This window comes from Pogoniulus pusillus, chromosome 9, assembly GCF_015220805.1.
Source record: "Pogoniulus pusillus isolate bPogPus1 chromosome 9, bPogPus1.pri, whole genome shotgun sequence".
Taxonomy (NCBI): domain Eukaryota; kingdom Metazoa; phylum Chordata; class Aves; order Piciformes; family Lybiidae; genus Pogoniulus; species Pogoniulus pusillus.
This window is the reverse complement of record NC_087272.1, coordinates 9,446,918-9,465,163: the sequence shown is the minus strand read 5'-3', so window position 1 is coordinate 9,465,163 and position 18,246 is coordinate 9,446,918. Positions and strand designations below refer to the sequence as shown.

The following is an 18,246-nucleotide window of genomic DNA, read 5'->3' as shown; positions in this document are numbered from 1 at the left end:
CGTTTAGTTTGGATATTGGAAGAAACCACTGAAGGGGTTCTCAAAGATTGGAACAGGCTTCCCAGGGATGTGGTTGAATCCTCACTCCTGGAGGTGTTGGAAAGACAAATGTGGCACTAAGGGATGTGGTTTAGCATCAAGCATGGCAGCGTTAGATAATGCTTGGAATCTATCTTACAAAATGCTTTTCCAACCCAAACTATTCTATGTAATGTGAGTTTGTAACCTACCTCAGTATATAATGGACGCTACCTGGATAGGGATGTTTCCCTCTCCCCATATATATATATATATCACCACATATCTCTTTAAACCCCCCCCACATTGTATCTTCTACAGTAATCTATAGACATTCAACTTTGCTAATCAGGAAAACCAGCAAGACAATTCAATCAGTATTCTTTGGCAAAAGAAAGAAAATAGACATTCTTAACAAGTGCTTCCTTTTAGTCATTTACCACCAGGGTAAAGGGCTTTATTTTTGTTATTTAGTCCTGCACTTACCACTCAAACTGGTTAAATTGAGGTGGGAATCCTTGTTGGAGGGATCAGATTTGCCAGTTAATAGTTGAGGGTCTTTATTTCTAAACATGTTTCAAAGTATTTTGCTAATGGTTAAAGATTAAACAGAAATCTAACAGGTGACATTCAAAAGAATCCCAGCTAGAGGATTCTGTATACAGAGAGAGATAGGATCTCATCATGCAAGTGGCTTCAGTTTTCCTGGTTTTCTTGTCACTCTTCTGTTTGTGTGGATCAAAGGTAAGAACTTATTTTGTTGTAGTAGCAGTAATTTATCTAGAAAAAGAAACCCTGTTAAAGTCAATTTACTGTTATAAAACCAAACCCAGCTGATTGACTTCTCTTCCATAGTATTTGTGTTTCTGCCCTTTGTTTTAGCCCAGCTGGAACACTGGAAGCTTGCTATTACTCTTTCAAGTGTTGATTCTATCTGGGGTTTACGCTAAGAGGCTTCTGGAAAAGATTATAATTGTGATCCTATCCTAAACAAAACTTGCAAGCATGGTTGACCACAAAAAGGAGCTGCAATTTTCCCTGCCCCTCTTTCTTGCAGGATCAGATTGCAATCTTTCTAACATGGGGAAATGGTATGTTGCGCTGCTTGAAGGTTTGCTGTAGGATCTCTTGGCAGCAGAAGCCCAGGAAGCCCATCTGGGCTGACTGTTCAGCATGCCCCGAGTCTGACAGAGACACCCTTAGATAAGTTCCTGATCAGGAGAAACACTTAGTACAGGATGGGAGGTATGCCAAGACAGATGTGGCTCACAGTTTGGATTCTACTGACCTGAATACAGGAGGAAGAATTTACAAGGCTTATACAACTGTTAAAAGGAGGTTTGTTGGATCCTCACAGACTTTACTATGGCCAGGCTTTCTCCACAAGAACTTTAAACTTCAGCCGTATTGACTCAGTTGGCACAGTCAGAGCTGGTAAATGACATCTCAGGACTAACTGTTCTCTCCCATTTTTATGCTAGGTCCACCCACGTATGTTTTCCATGTTTCAACATTCTTCCTACCCATAGATCCTAGTAAGCAAAAGCACTCAACCATCTACAGAGTCATCAGAGAGTTGCACAAGTGCAGGTGCAGAGGCAGGCAGAGGGTCAGGATCTGTACTTGCAGTCCAGTGATGACCAGCAGCTACGCTACAAATCCACTGCTGTGCAAGACACAGGAAAAAAGCTGATAAGGAAGGGCACTTAATTTTTTCCAATTTAAGACACTCCTTACTTTAGCAGTCACACAATGAAACAAATCATCAATTTTAGATTGCTTTATTTGCTTCTAAGTAGTTCACAAATATTTACAGATTATATTTAAAGCAAATCAAGCCAATAAAAAAGTCTCAGAAAAGTAAAAGTCTCTTTTTTGTCCCCAGTTTTCTGGCCTTTAAGTCCCTTTATGGTTAGATTTGCTTCAAATCACATTGCTGTGGTGTGTTACAGGATCACAGGATGTCAGGGGTTGGGACCCAAAGAGATCATCGAGTCCAACCCCTCTGCCAGAGCAGAACCATACAGTCTAGCTCAGGGCACACAGACAGGCCTTGGAAGTCTCCTGAGAAGGAGACAAACTATTTGTTTAAAGAATGTTTATAATCTGCTATGCACTTCCTCTGATATTTAAAGAGTATAACATTTATGGGAGACCAAGGTCACACAAAATGAATGAACCAAAAAGAAAGCTTCAGAAAAACTGAGAAAGCTGTGGTGGATGTGGGAAAAAAAAATACCTTAAATGACATTTAGCACCTTTGTGCTCTTAAGCTAGGAGAAAGCTTATGAATGAACAGTTTGTTGAGGCCAGTAAAGGGATCTGCAGAACTCTTGGTGCAGCTCCTAGTCTTACTCCCTTTTTTTTCCTTGTGTGTGCCTTGCAGAATGCAACGTCTAGTACTGAAGAAAACCAGTTTCAGCAGGTTACGCCTGTCCAGCAAGATGAGCAAGGCTCATACCTCATAAAAGAATGTTTAAGCAAGAAGTTCACACATAAGTCCTGTGAGAAAGTTTTTTGTCACCCATGGGAACGATGTGTGGAGGGGAAATGCCTTTGTAAGCTCCCCTACCAGTGCCTTAAGAATGGCTCTTCGGTTTGTTCTACCAACGGAAAGAACTTCCATACTTACTGTCAGCTGAAGAGCTACGAGTGCCAGCGTCCTGAAACCAAGTTCCTGCACAAAGGAAAATGCGCGTCTAAAGGTATAATTACCTCCTTTCCCCAACTCTGTCAGTCATTTGTGGCCGTGGAGAGGCTTCCAGTTTACAGCTCAGAAAGCCTTGTTTGTCTCCATTGACTGGTAAGAACGTGAAACAGAAAACAAGTCATTGAAAATGGGCAGTATGTGCTGATTTTCATAAAGTGATTGGCAGGCCCAGGTCTCCCTGCTGCTGGTAGGTTGCTCAAATCATCAGGTAGGTAGGGATTTCCAAGGAAGGTGTTGACTGTGGAGGGAAGCACAATGGGAGGGCCTGCTGAGAACGTTAGCAGAGAAGGTAACATTTGGAAGGACAGATCTTACAGGAACAAGAGTCCAAGGAGTGGAGCCAAGCTGCTGAGGTGTGTGTGGGAGTGCAAGGGGAGAAGGTAAGCCACATGCACCTCAATCATCTTCATGCTGTGGATTTCATCAAAACAGGAAGCTGTTTCCCTGCAAACCAGGTGATGGTTTGTGCACTGACAAGCAGCTGTGCTCATCTGCTTTTTAGGCTGCACCAAGCTGCTTTGCCATCTGAGTGCTTAACTAGGTGGATGGCCTCTTTGAGCCACAGCAGTTGCTGTTCCTACAGCCATCCTCCAATCCCACCTCTACCCAAATACAGCAGGAGCAGCAAGCAGGGCCCAGGGTTCTCCTGCCCAGTCTCTGTCCTCGCACCATCCGACCCTTTCCCCACAGAAGCAGCAGCTTCACCCAGTGATCTCAGAGTGGCAACAAGTTTTTCTCTGTTTCACTGAAAAAGACTGAAGAGCCTCTGTGTGTTCCTACTGTGTTCTCTATCTTCACTAAGTGAAGCTGAGGACCTTAGCTCCACTGTAAACAACAGAAGTTTTGCTACTACATAGTAATGTGAACAAGATCTGGCCACCTCAACTGAAACATTACTGGTTGGTTATCAAAATCCTCTAATGAAAGTCATTATGCTAAGATGCAACCTATCTTCAGCAGAGCTCCAGGTTCTCTGTTTCTCTTACCCAGTAGGAACCAATATCCTCCTTTGTCCCCCTGCTGGTGTATTTTGAAAGAGTGGCACTCTCAAAGCCACAAAGTCAATCCTCAGAACAAGCAGGAATAATACCTGAGACTTCTGATTCCCAGCCTGCCATTCTTCCCATACTAACTTTGGCTGTTAACACAGTTTTAATCCTGACTTGTTTCTGTGCTGTCTTTCCACTGGATAGATCTGTATTATATGATCTCATCTGAGGACTGGTTTTATTTCTTTTTTTTTTCCTTTCTTTTCTTCAAAGAAACATTTTCAGTCTCTTTGGGCCATGAAGATTCACATTTGCTTCGAGTCAAACCTGTGAATCAGATGAATGAACTCTTTGTATGTGACCGTAAGTGGACTATGAACGAAGCAAATGTGGCTTGCAAGGACCTTGGCTTTGAATTGTAAGTGTGGGGAGTTTTATTTTCACTTTTAAAGTAGAGCTAAACACCAATGCAGAGTTTTCTATCAGGTCTGTGTAAGGGAAAGTGCACAGATGGATCACCCCAAAGTAGCTTTGAGCTGCCTGTACACAGAGAAAAGTTTCTTATGACAGACTCATAGAATCAAGCAGGTTGGAAGAGACCTCCAAGATCATCCAGTCCAACCCAGCACCCAGCCCTATTCAATCAACCAGACCATGGCACTAAGTGCCTCAGCCAGGCTTTGCTTGAACACCTCCAGGGACGGTGACTCCACCACCTCCCTGGGCAGCCCATTCCAATGCCAATCACTCTCTCTGGCAAGAACTTCCTCCTAACATCCAGCCTAGACTTCCCCAGGCACAACTTGAGACTGTGTCCCCTTGTTCTGTTGCTGCTTGCCTGGCAGAAGAGACCATCCCCCCACACCAGGGTACAGCTCTGTTTTACCACTTCCACCAGCCAGAACCAGAAAGTTGTTTGTTTTTATTTTCTTCACTCCTTGCCCATGCTGCCATTGCTTCCATGGCCCCAGAGATGACTGAAGTCACACAGAGCTTGCTCTTATTCCTGCAACCACATTGATGGCCTGAGTTGCACATTCAATTCCTCATAAGGAGTCCATTTGATGTTACATGTATCACATATCAGACATAAAAAACTGATTTGAGTAAAGCTACTTCCCAAACCCTACCTGAACTCAAAGTGCTATTGCAGTGCCCTAAATTGCCCCCTTTAGGTAAGAAAGAAACATTTCCTAGTACTGATCAGTATCTCCTTAGATAGCAAAGGAGGGCTTGTCCTGGGACAGAGCACTCAGACATGGAGACCCATTGTAAGCCTTTCTACGTAGTTACTTAATCTGTATGTCTTTAAGGTAGGGGTCACAAACACTATTATGAGGATACTGCTCAAGTAAAACCAAGGAAGATAACATTTATTAATCCCAGCCTTGCAGTGGCCTGAGCTTCCTCAATATGCATTGGTTTTGATGACAACATCAAGGACGCTTGGCCCCAGACAGGATGGTTTCCAAATTATGGCTCACCTGTGACTACACAGAGATCTGGGCTCACAAATTTTGTTACAGAAGGAGACTTTTCTATCCCTTCATGATACACAGAGACTGTCACAGAGCTATGTATGCATTTGGGGACAATTCTGTGCAATAACCTGCAAAAATCAGCACTTTATTTTCTTCTGTCAAAGTACCCCTAGACATTTTCATGGGAAGTTCACTCTTTTTCTTAGTCATGACCTAAATGCTTTCACATAGATTCTAAGCAATAAAAGCAGTGGACAATCCATTCAGAAATGGTGTAATTTGTTGCTATTATTTGTCTCCTCACAGAGGTGCTGAATATTACCAAGCCAAACCCAGCATCACAGTGGCTGCCTTTAATTCGTTGCAGTGTCTGCAAATAACTTGCAGGGGCCTAGAGACAACTCTTGCTGAATGTCACATAGAGGTGAAACCAACAGATAGTCATGAGAGATTTATTAGCCTCCAGTGCCATGAAAATCCCAGAGGTCAGTAATTTCTTGGCTTTGTATCTATTTGGAGTTCTTACATTTTAAGTTTATTCTACATACTTAGGATTTAGTTTGCTGAACTCTCAGGCACAGCAAACCTGCACCAAAACCTTTTGATTTTTATTTTCTTAATACACCTTTTGCAGACTTTAAGACACTTAGGGTAGTTTTGAGCCAAACCAGTCTTAGGAGTTTATGAGTTTGGAAAAATCACTGTTGTTGCTGGAGTATTTTTACAGATAATTCCCCAAAGTAAATATATTTCACTCATGGGTCTGTTTGTTTGCTCATCCCTTCCATGGGTACCAAAGTGTATTGTCTCCCAAAAGATTTCCCTCTCTGGGGTTAACTGGGGAGGACACAAGTGATAACCTCTTCCTGACTGCTTTATCTCTGAGAGAGATCAGTTAGGATATGAGTAGCACTATAACCAGACAAGCATCACTCCAGCAGAACAGCTCCTGTCTTCTGGGGAGTTTTGGGGCTTTTCAGTTTCTTGTTAGTGTAATGGAATCAAGTTTTTTGTTTTAACAGATAAGAGTTTTCTGTTCTCTGTAGTGAGCTTTCTTTGGCACTGACAAGCACCAGCCTGAGACACTGCTGGTTAGGCAATATATGAACCATCTCAGGTCTTTCTAATGCCACAAAAGTAGACATTCAGAGACTCCTGATGACTTCCCTTTAGAGGGGAAATACTCATCATCTTATTAATACTGAATCATTTCAAGTGGGTTTGAATGGATCATTTCTGGTTTAGTCCTCATCTAAAAGACACCTAGGAAAAAGTTTCTTCCCACCAGGCTACTGCAAGTTGGAGAAGGAAAATAAATGGTCACTTTGAAAGCTTGATGAGAAGGCAATTAAAACAAAGCAAAAGACTCCTGTTGATACTGCTTGGGTTGGCTCCATTGACAGACCAAACTAGAATAAAATGCATAAGCGGAATGTTTCCTTGGGCAGTTGTGAACCTGTAGACATTCCCACACTAATTAATTTGCATCATGGTGCACAGCTTGTTTAGATGGTGAGTTCCAATGTGTCAACAAGAAGTGCATTTCTTTGGATAAGACCTGTGATGGAATCAATGACTGTGGAGACCTAAGTGATGAGCTGTGCTGTAGAGGTAACAACTTCATTTTTCACCCCTTTCAAAACCGCTTCTGCAACAAAGTACCTCCAAAGAATTTTTACAGTGATGTATAACAGCTGAAGTCTCTTTTGCAATCAGTAACCACATTAAAGGAATCAAACCATAGTTTAAGTATACAGAAGTGCAAAAAAAACCCCAAACAAGTAGGCATAATAGATTTTTTGGAAGCAGACAAGTGATGTCTGAGAATGTGGATTTCTTTGGGGGATATGGAAATACAAGGAGATTTCTTTTAAGGAGGCTGTTAAACATTGATACCAAAAAAAATGAACCCTGTCAGAATGCAAATGCATTTTTAGTTGGGAAAAATCAATAGTAATTAAACAAAGGCCCAGTTAAACACAGACACTATTTTTCCAATGAACTATCTTTAAACCAAAATAAGACCTCACTTAAATTTATTGCTAACACAAGATTATCCATAGAACATCTATGAGCAGTTCCTGCTCATACCCAGACATTCTTTCAGCACCTGCAGTTCCAGGTGTAGCACTTTGGATTAGAAACAAGGAATAGATTTTAGCATGACCTGAATGCAGGAGAATACTTTCAAAAGTTGAGTTTCAGGTGCCAAACTGTGATGTGTGTTATAAATCTCATCACTATTCTTCATTCACCTTAATTTTACAGTTTTAAAGTTGTCAGTAAATTTAATCTGATAATCATGGAAGCACAGTCACAGGCATTGTAGAAAGAAATAATAATAAATACCTGTGTATTCATATCATATCATAGAATCATATCATAGAATCAACCAGGTTGGAAGAGACCTCCAAGATCATCCAGTCCAACCTATCCCCAAGTCCTATCCAGTCAACTGGCCCATGGCACTAAGTGCCTCATCCAGTCTATCTGAAGGACATTTATTCAGATTCCACTTGACCAAAATGGTGCTGTTTCAGCTGTATGGGCTGAAAACAATACTTCCTAGAATCAAAAGAAGCTTATCAGTTGAATTCAGTGGTTTCTGGATCATCCTGAGACATCTGGATACTTTTAAAGAACTAATTTTCCAGTATTGATCTTAAATAACAGATTGACCTGAGGTTATAAAGTAGCTCAAAAACCCCTGCCATGAACTCAAGGTCTTCTTTGCTTTTGATAACATACAAAGTGATAGGAAGAATTAAAAGGCACAGAGGGTTTGAGTTTATAATAACAACATTTCATATAATCAAGACTTCTGGAAGCAATAAGTTATTAAATCCTGTATCTTCAAAACAGGGCTTTTGATTCCTAACATTGCATTTAGGCATTTAGCTCATTCAATCAAAATCCACCTTGGACTCTGATATTAGGGGGCACATTTGACCCAAACATCATAAATTCCTCATTGGAGGTGATCAGTAATGTTGGCAAAACTGACAATCCTTAAGCAAAACTAGCAGTCCTTTAGCTGAAGCTGAGTGTTGGGGATGAAACTGATAAGAAGTGATACTAAGCCTGGAAGTACAACACTGAAGTGGTAACAGAGATACATTTTGTACGTCTTAAAACTTCAAGATTGCAAAATGAGTAGAGCCAAGTATTGATTTTGTGTTACATTTACAGAGCCTGCTTTTATGGTCTCTTTATGAACAGCTAAGACCCCTGTAATGCAGATATTATATTGTATTTGTATTTTTAAAAGCTATGTAAGTATGTATCTAAATACAAGGATCCTGTGATTTACTTGTGTAATTCTCCTGTGTTACAGAGTGCAGAGGCAACAGCTTCCACTGTCAGTCAGACATCTGTATTCCAAACGACAGTGTCTGTAACAAGGAAATCGACTGCCTCACAAGAGAGGACGAACGTGAAGCTCTCTGTGCAGGTTTCCCTCTGAAAGATGTTTTTGTTTCTTTCCTTTCTTTCTGCTCAGTTATGATTAGAGACTACACAATGCACACTATCAAATTACTTAACAGATTAGCAAAACCAAAATGTATGCAAGAATTAGTCTTCCCAATGTTATGTTACACATAGTAGGAAGAAAAGATTATTATCTTTTCCCTCCCGTTCCTTCCAGAAAAGAATAGAAAGAAAACTAAAAGAAGGTAGGCTTGAGGCAGATTATGTCCTATGCTTATATGATCATCTCTCAAACTAGCACCCCTATTTGTGAGGAATGTTTAGACAGGGCAGGCACAAAGTTTCCTCACAGAGGATGAATTTGCCTACTTTGTCAATACAATAATTCTTCTGTGCTGTTCTCCTAACTGTTGAAAATATTTTGGTTTGAAATTAGAGTGTTTTCCCTTGCTCTGATAAGAGACAAAGTCTAAAGCCAAAAGGTAAACACTAGTGGAAAATGGTACTTGGTAAAGGTAAACTGAACTCCCAATGTAAACATTACTGTCAGTAACATGAGAACAGACCCAGCCCTCAGCCTGTGTTCAGGAGCTGAATACAACAGGCATTTTGTGTGAGGAAAAAAAGCCAACAAACCAGGTTCAGGAAGCATTTAATTTACTTCTCATACTGAATACCTTCCCTTACCTTTTTAAAGGAAGCACACAGTACACAACAGAATTATGTCAATTGGAAAAACAAACAAAGAACAATAACAAAAAAAACCCAAACCCCTGTTACCTGATGCTCCTTTGCACTTTAGAAAGCTCCAAAAGGTAGATGGGACAGGAGGAGGAATTTCATAGAATCAACCAGGTTGGAAGAGACTTCCAAGATCATCCAGTCCAACCTAGCACCCAGCCCTATCCAAACAACTAGACCATGGCACTAAGTGCCTCATTCAGTTCTTTCTTGAACACCTCCAGATATGGCAACTCCACCACCTCCCTGGGCAACCCATTCCAATGGCAAATCACTCTCTCTGGGAAGAACTTCCTCCTAGTATCAAGCCTACACCTCCCCTGGCACAACCTGAGACTGTGTCCCCTTGTTCTGTTCTGTTGTTTCCTGGTAGAGAATGGGACATCACATTAGACATCAAAACCCAAAATGACAAGAAGAGAGCACTTCTCAGATTTTCTTTACAGAAGTAGAGTAGACATCATGTAGTATGAGTGTGAATGAGTATCTGCTGTATGTAGGTCTTTTGTAGGCCAAAAAGAATGGCTAGTAGAAAAGGACAGAGCAGGCACCAGGCTGAGAGGCTGTTACAATCCATGTGAAATGGTGTGCCCTTATGCATTTAAAATGATTTTGGCACACAAACATGCACTCACACAGAATAAATGTAAATATCTGCCAGTATTTTCAGTGTTTTGCTATTCTACTACAGGCAAATACAAAGGTGTTGGAAATGGCAGTCTAGATGAAGGTAAGTGTAACTAAACCTTCCAAAACAGCATAGTCCCTCACTAGTGGCTTCCTAGCTAACAGCAAGCTGGCCAGATCCAGAACACTCAAAGATGTGGACTTTGTGATTTAGTAATATACACTCTGGAGCTTACTATTTGTCTTGCTTTCCACTAATTTCAAGAATGCCATAATAATTCATCCTGGCTGACCCATATCTGCTCGTCTTGGCATCTGGTGGAGGCAACTTCTCAGCCAATCTAGGGGAACTGCTTCAAAATTATTTGCCTGAAAGCAAGCAGCAGTGGACAATGAGGAGGAGTAATGTGGTGTAATTTTCAAAGCCAAAAACAGATGCCAAAAGTGGTTTAGTCTTTGCTTTCCCGCTACTTCAGTTACTGGCATGTTAACAGGAGTTAAATTTTCAAGACAAAGATAAACCTGCTTCTAAATGGATACCTCAGTTCTGAGACACATCTTTCCTTTCTGTTAAAGAAATAAAAGTGATAAAGAAACTTCTTCCCCAAGTACAGTGTGGTCTTACAAATCACACATTAACTCGACGGAAAAGAATCGTAGGTGGAGAGACCGCAAGAAAGGTAAAGCAACCCAAAACACCAAACACCTTACTCCATATGAGCTCATTCAGCATCACATTAAATAGGCATTATTGTCCTTCTGGGAAAAATAGGCAGAAGTAGCAAAAAAATCAGCTAGAGTGCTGATTTCATGTTTTGCAGCAGTGAACAAAAGTAAAGAGAAGCACAATGCGTACAGTAAAAGTAGAGAGTTGCAAAATGGAGCATTACAGTACACGTTGAAAATGATTCAGCAAAATGCTCACTACTACAGCTAGAAATAACAAAATGGACTTTAAATTGGAGAAAGGGCAGGAAGCAACACACACAGTCAGAAGATGGAACAAAACTACTGCACCTTAGTAAATATATCTTTTGTATCAGATGGAGCCGAATTCACTGTTTGTGGATAGCAGGTGTTTGATTTAGTTAGATACAATCAAGGAGATAAGGTGGTACTAAGAAATGTGTTTCACTTTATTCACTACAAAGTGTAATTATTATGATTTCACATTATTTGGGTGTTTGTTGTTTGAACAGGGTGAATTCCCTTGGCAAGTGGCAATTAGAGATATTACCAGTGAAGGTGCAACAGTATACTGCGGAGGGGTTTATATTGGTGGCTGTTGGGTTCTGACTGCTGCACACTGTGTCAGGTAAAAACTGAAGAAACAGACTGGGAAATTACTTTGTTGCAAAGCAGAAAGATTGATTTGGATATTATTGCCTTTCATAGCTACCTGTTTGCTAATTCCCATTTGCCTGTTGAGTAAAACAATTTAAAATACCAACTTACCCCTGTTAACGACAGGGAATATTAAGAGAAGCGATGATCTTCTGGCAGTAAATAGAAAGATGAAAAAGCAATGATGAGTTTGAAGAGACCTGGCATTCTTCAGTCAGGTAGCAGGCAGGCAGGCAAGATTCACCATAACTACTGTGCCTGACAGGGAGATGCAAAGGACCTCCTCTCTTCCCCAGAAATCCAGTATCTGTTCCCTGAGAACATCCCTGGGGTCATCTATGCCTTGCATTTGCTGCACTTCAGAAAAACGTGGACATTAAGCCCAGAAAGAAACTACATGTATATAAATTGATGTTTTTATTGTTACTCTGGAGAAACCTTGATAAAATGCACTTTACAGCTAGTTGAAATGTACAGTGCTTGTGTTAAACACCACAACCTACTTCAGTTCAGCTGTTTGTTTTCCAGGGCAAAGCAAGTTCATCGGTACCGCGTCTGGGTTGCTATGCTGCATACTCTAGAGAAGGATGAAGAGACAGACACTTTCAGGCTAAAACAGATCATAGTCCACCAAAACTATAATCCATCAACTTATGAAAATGACATTGCTCTGCTGGAACTGAGAGGCTCTGTGAAAGGACAATGCTCCCCAGAACACACCATACCTGCCTGTGTCCCTTGGTCAGAGTATATGTTCAGGACTGGTCACACATGCAAGATTTCTGGATGGGGAGTAGATAAAGGTATTTGCTTTAGTGCTTACTGCAAGGTGTAATTTGTACCACTCATTTTCTAATTGTGGTGAGCTTTCATTCCATAAAGGCTGAAGAGGAGCTGTACACAAAGCACTCAGAAAAAGCCACATACAGAAAATGTAGGCTGTGGTTAGGCATTCAGCTGTCAATGCTGGTTCTCTTTACTGCTTCCTCTGCTGTTTCAGCCACTTAAACTGATCTGGAGGACACTCCTGGTTGCAAACTACCCCAACAATAAGAAATGTTCCTTTTGCAAATCAATTTATATTAGCTGTGGAGACCTGGCAATATTTAACACATAGCAGCTAGCTCACAGGGGCCTACAGCCACAGCCTGTCCTCTGTTCCCTGCCCAAGAGGATGCAAACTGCAGCCAACATGTGCAAAACTCAGCACATATGTGTGTTTAGCCCAGAGAAGGCTGCACACAGACAGGTCAGCCAAATGTAATCAGAAGATGTGGGAAGCATTTGTTTTGTATCACAGTGATTACAGCCTGGTTCTGAGGCTCCTCCTGTCCATACTCATTAGCAGATTGTAAAGTAAATGCAAAGCTGGGAATTACTAGCAAATGGACAGGGAATAAAAGGGAGAATCTCCTTAACCTTGTGAATACCTAGCTCACCTGGAGGTGTCTTGACTGTCTGCTCCACTCATCCCCCCCAAAAAAAAAGAGTAAGAGTTGGGAAAAAGGTAACAAGGATGAGCAGAAGACAACACACCAGTTTCCCAGGGTCTGAAAACCTCGATGAACACAGAATTGTTTTGGTTGGGAAAAGTATTTAAGATTATCAAGTCCAAAATATCCTGAGGTTGACAAGGGTGAAAAAGACAAACTTAAGTCATGTATTTAACAGTGCAGTTAAACCCTTCTGCTTTTATATTGGAATATATGGCCAATGTACTGCAATTCCCATGGGGTGATAGTAGCAGTAGAAAGTATCTGCTTTATAATATTGAAGATTATATTCTGTAGATAAGCAAATACATAACTTTTTAATTTATGATATTTAGAAGTGTCTAATACCTACTTACCATTTTTCATCTAGCCAAAACAAAACTGTCCTTTTCTTTCCTAGATAATGCCAAACAATATATCCTGAAGTGGGGGAATGTGAATTTATTTCAGAATTGTTCTGAATTGTATCCAGGACGATTTTTTAACAAAATGGCATGTGCAGGTAAGCATCAGTTTTTCTTACTGGAACTTCTTTACTATCAAATCCACTGTTCATAAGGTCAGACACACTGCCTGGCCATCTTTTAGCCTTGGAAAAGACAAGAGATTGCCACAGTATCACTATTAGCAAAATGATAGCCATTGGGGTCTAGATGCATCCACCATTATATATCTATTTATACACTGAGTTAAGATGACACCAGGCCAAGTCTTTATGATTATGTAACCAAACTGTGCCATGCAATTTGAGATGTTTGCTAAGGATACTTTGCAACCCATTGAAGTTTCTGCCTTTATTACATTTCATTGATTCAGCAACATCTTTAAGCAAGTGCCTGTTTAGAGGACACTAGTAGTCCCCTTGACTTGAATGTGGCTGACTATTCATCTGGGCTCCTCAATTCAAGAGAGATGTTGAGGTGCTGGAACATGTCCAGAGAAGGGCAACGAAGCTGGTGAGGGGCCTGGAACACAAACCCTATGAGGAGAGGCTGAGGGAGCTGGGGGTGTTTAGCCTAGAGGAGGCTCGGGGGGGACCTCATTGCTGTCTACAACTACCTGAAGGGACATTGTAGCCAGGTGGGGGTTGGTCTCTTCTCCCAGGCAACCAGCAACAGAACAAGGGGATGCAATCTCAAGTTGTGCTGGGTGAAGTCTAGGCTGGATGTTAGGAGGAAGTTCTTGCCAGAGAGAGTGATTGGCATTGGAATGGGCTGCCCAGGGAGGTGGTGCAGTCACTGTCCCTGAAGATGTTCAAGAAAAGCCTGGATGAGGCACTTAGTGCCATTGTCTAGTTGACTAGACAGGGCTGGGTGCTAGGTTGGACTGGATGATCTTGGAGGGCTCTTTGAACCTGGTTGATTCTATGATTCTATGCTTAGGCATTTACTACTACCACACTGCACACCAGGAGAAAAACCAGATTAACTTTTCAAACAGATTAGTCCAGCCTAGAAACTGTTTGACACTCCTAATATTAAAATAAATGATTCTGAATACACATTATTCTTCTTAAAGTAACAAAAAGTACTGCCATATACATGAGTAAAAAAAGCAGAGAGTGTCAACTGTTCTTTAATCCAGAAGTAAAGGCAGTAGTTAAACAAACTACTGTCTTGGTTCTATTTTAAATTCCCAGAGACTCAAATATATTTGATAGATCCAATAACAATTTTATAGAGTGCCCTTCCCTCTTCCCCCTTCTTTCCCAAAGGAAAGGAATTAGATGTAGAGAGAGGAAAAGGTAAGCTCACCCAAATAAATAATCTCACTCTGAGTTGGAAGTTAAAAAAGAAGAGAAGTTTAACAATAAATTAAAAAGGTGTCTGAGGTAGGAAAGTTACAAAGGTACAGGGAAGGGAAAGCAAATACAAAATGTGTAAATACAACTAGATTTTGATGGTAAGGGGTTTGTCTGCCTCGTGGATGATGGCCAGGTAGTAAAACAGAGAGAACCAGGAGCAGGATGGTGATGTTGGTAAGCAGGGAGCGCAGAGAGTGAGAGAAAACAGGAAGTCTCCCTGCTTTTATAGACCTTTAGTCAGGGAGAGTGGGCTAACCATGAATCACCTGGTGGTGTTCAGACCCACCCCTGGGGAGGGGTCAAGACCACCTAGGATCAGGTTCAAGGTCATTCCCCCTGGAGGGTTAACTCTGTACAAGTACTTAGAAAAATAAAAGCCAAATGATTCTTGATACATTCAGCATGACATCCATTAAGATTCTGTGTTTGCCTAATGTGCAAGTTCCACAACTTATTTCCTTCATCTTCACTGTATTCCATATTTTACCAGGAGGGAACAAAGAGAGTACCACATGGCACAACATCAGAAAGGGGACATCTGGAGTTAGCTTCCCTCCTTGAGGCAAATGAAAACTTGGAATTAACTCCCTGGGAGTTAGTTATAAAGCAAATATTACACTGTGCAAAGGCAATAAAATCTTGTTTTATAGGATTAGTATAGAACTCTGGAAAGTTCACAGAACTCTTCCTTAGTCATGTAGAGATTCAAGAAAATGCTTACATTTTTTAAAACTTGGCTACTTACTCTTAGTGTGGGTTCCTTCACACTACATCAATCAACCAAGCAGGAAAGTGCAGTAAGTGTGTGATGGTTTGGGTGTTCCCCACCCCCCCACACTTTTGAAATCACCCAGACTAGACTAAGTTGGCTCTAGGAATTTGAATGAAACTTATATTTATAGCTAGCACAATATACAAGCAGATATTTACAGTATATACAGTTATAGACAGAAATAGACAAGGTGAAAGGTAATACAGAAACACAACAGCCCTCCCAGAAACCTGAGTCCCCAGGAGGGGCTTCCAACCACCCTTTCACCTTCCCCCTACCAGTCTCAACCTTACCCCAGTGCCAAGGAAGAATGGAGGTTTGGCCAGGGGTGTTAGGAAGCAAAGTGGATTAGAAAAGAAACAGAGGGTGAGGTTAGAGATGCAGCTCAGCCAGCTCCCCAGCAGAAGTGAGAGTGGTTATCTATATTTTGATTCTTATTTTTATACATCTCAGTAAAGCCTGTGAGCAAAGTAGACATCAGCCTTGTTTTCCTTTCACAGCCTGTAACCTAGTCCTTCTCACCAAAACATTCTAGCCTGCTTCAAACTAGCACATTAGAAATTAATAAGCTGATTAATATATTGAATACATAGGACAAAGCATAAACCATGTTTAAGTTCAGTAACAGTCTTTCTGTCATATCCTTCACTCTTCATTTTCTCAGGAGCACTCTATTTGCTGAGTTGCAAACAATTAGTTCCATGAACCTTGAAAGTTACAGAGAGTGCTGGGTCCTACACACTTGTAGGATCAGGGCTGCTGTCTAGTGTGGCAGATGTGGCACACTGAGACTGCAGTGAGGGTACTTACACAGTTGCTATTCCTCCCATCCCAGCACTCACATGCTCACCTTCTTGTACCTGCCCACCTATTTTCATCAAGCTGCTAGAGAAAATATTTCTGAGGCCTCTGTCTCTCTGAGTCACTCTGTGGAGATGAAACCAGCCGGTAAGTTACTGGGTAGAGAGGATGCCAAAGAGAGAAATACAGGCATAAACACATGACAGTAGCTTCATTTGCACAGGAAACAGCCCACAAATCTTTTAACCTTTTTCCTCCTGTTTTTGTTCTTTTTTTTGGTAAGCTACTTGTAATCATGTAATAGGCAATATGGCTGAATTCTTCTCCGTTGCACTGGGTGAAACAGGCTCACATCACTAACATCAAGGCAAATGAGGACAGTTTGGGCCAAACACAAATAGTCAGAGAGGCCCTGCACTTGGAAAGAATTAGGAAGCAACAGATTGAAGAGGTTAGGAGCCTCCTTTATGGGTGACCATGAGGCAAACACCTGGCAGGAATCTACACAGACCCTAAAAAAAACCCTGAGCTCTGTTTTGCGTGCTCACTTGTATATGAACTTACTTTTGCTTTTTGCTTCCTCTTTTGCCTCAGGTACTTATGATGGCTCCATAGACAGTTGCAAAGGTGACTCAGGAGGGCCCTTGGTGTGTTTTGATGCAGAAAAAGTGGCCTATGTCTGGGGTATTGTGAGCTGGGGTGAGAACTGTGGGGAAGCTGGTCACCCTGGTGTGTACACACAAGTGGCCAGCTACTATGATTGGATCAGCCATCACGTGACAAGGAGTCTCATTTCACGCTACAATAGCTGAAGATCAAATACTTCCCTCTTATCACCCATGTGAAAATGAACACTGCTCCTTTTTTACCATCAGCAGCCATGTAACTTTGCAACAATAAGCACCAATCTCCACAGAATATGTTTTGAGGATTCTTGACAGTTTATCAATACCACGGTTTTGCAGTTGACTGGCTAGGGCTGGGTGCTAGGTTGGACTGGATGATCTTGGAGGTCTCTTCCAACCTGGTTGATTCTATGATTCTATGTATCTGCACCACACATACATACACACACAACTTCTATGGCAAGATAAATATATGAAAATTAAAAGTCTCTATATTATGCTTACAGACTTAATTGTACAAAACCAAGTTACAGATCTAAGTTAGAAATCAATACTCTCAGTTGTAGCCACCTCCACCAGATTCTCAAATTAGCACAAGTTTCCTATACCAGAACAGAAAAGCATGAAAATGCCAAGAAGAGTCATCCATGGCCTGATCCTACAACATGCAGTCAGGAGTTTTGTTACATGCCTTACCTAACTCACAACTGGGTGAAGAGAAGGGGCCACCAATAAAACTGTATTAATTAAGCAGAAAATCCTTCTGCTTGCACCAGTCCTTGTGATGAAGCTCTGCCCAATGATAATCAGGAAGTATAGCCCAAAGCTACACATTTTTGACAGCTCTAGAAGTAGTGCTTCTTGTAAGAAAAAAGTCAATACACAGTAGTCTGACATTTAGCATGAGTTATGGCACAAAAAGTCTGCACAACATCTTCCAAAGGTACTAGAATTTGATTTAGGTAGTACTAGAAGTACTAAGCACTAGAATTAGGATTGGTAGCCTGTACACAAAACTGCCAAAATAGCTTCAAGATCATCTGGATCAGTTCTCTCGAACTGCTCAAAGCTTTAGAACATACTTCAATATATTCTAATTTACAAATGGTTTTCATATCTATTTTACTTTATCCCTCTCAGTTAATTCTCCTGCTGGATAAATGGCATATGTCCACACAACACAGTTGTTATGGTGGTGGGGTTTCTATCATTCACCTCAGACTGCTTCAGACAACATTTTTACACAGTCACTGACAACTTCATCTTTCAGTCTTGTAATAACCCACATCAGCATGAGCTTGTCTCATAAAGGCACTGTCAGTCACCAGTAAATAAGGTAAGGGCATGAATTGCTTCTTTTAACACCCTCCACCCAACACCACCACATGCTATTTGGGAAAGCATTTAATTG

At 41.1% G+C, this 18,246-nt stretch overlaps 1 protein-coding gene across 1 annotated transcript; it reads left to right on the top strand.

Moving 5' to 3' along the window:
- The first annotated feature begins 295 nt into the window (after window positions 1–295).
- CFI (complement factor I) lies at window positions 296–17,267 on the top strand. Its single transcript, XM_064148486.1, has 12 exons — window positions 296–762; window positions 2,405–2,723; window positions 3,991–4,135; window positions 5,505–5,683; window positions 6,699–6,809; window positions 8,533–8,649; window positions 10,060–10,098; window positions 10,572–10,675; window positions 11,195–11,310; window positions 11,868–12,142; window positions 13,233–13,334; window positions 16,804–17,267. The coding sequence occupies exons 1-12, from the start codon at window positions 703–705 to the stop codon at window positions 17,019–17,021; spliced, it is 1,785 nt and encodes a 594-aa protein (XP_064004556.1). The 5' UTR covers window positions 296–702; the 3' UTR covers window positions 17,022–17,267.
- Window positions 17,268–18,246: the final 979 nt, after the last annotated feature.

Excerpts from the sequence above, each read along its gene's own strand:
- CFI (XM_064148486.1), top strand. The coding sequence starts at position 703 with ATGCAAGTGGCTTCAGTTTTCCTGGTTTTCTTGTCACTCTTCTGTTTG. Across the intron at positions 8,650-10,059 it reads ACGTGAAGCTCTCTGTGCAG|GCAAATACAAAGGTGTTGGA; the intron begins GTTTCCCTCTGA and ends ATTCTACTACAG. Across the intron at positions 10,676-11,194 it reads GTGGAGAGACCGCAAGAAAG|GGTGAATTCCCTTGGCAAGT; the intron begins GTAAAGCAACCC and ends TTGTTTGAACAG.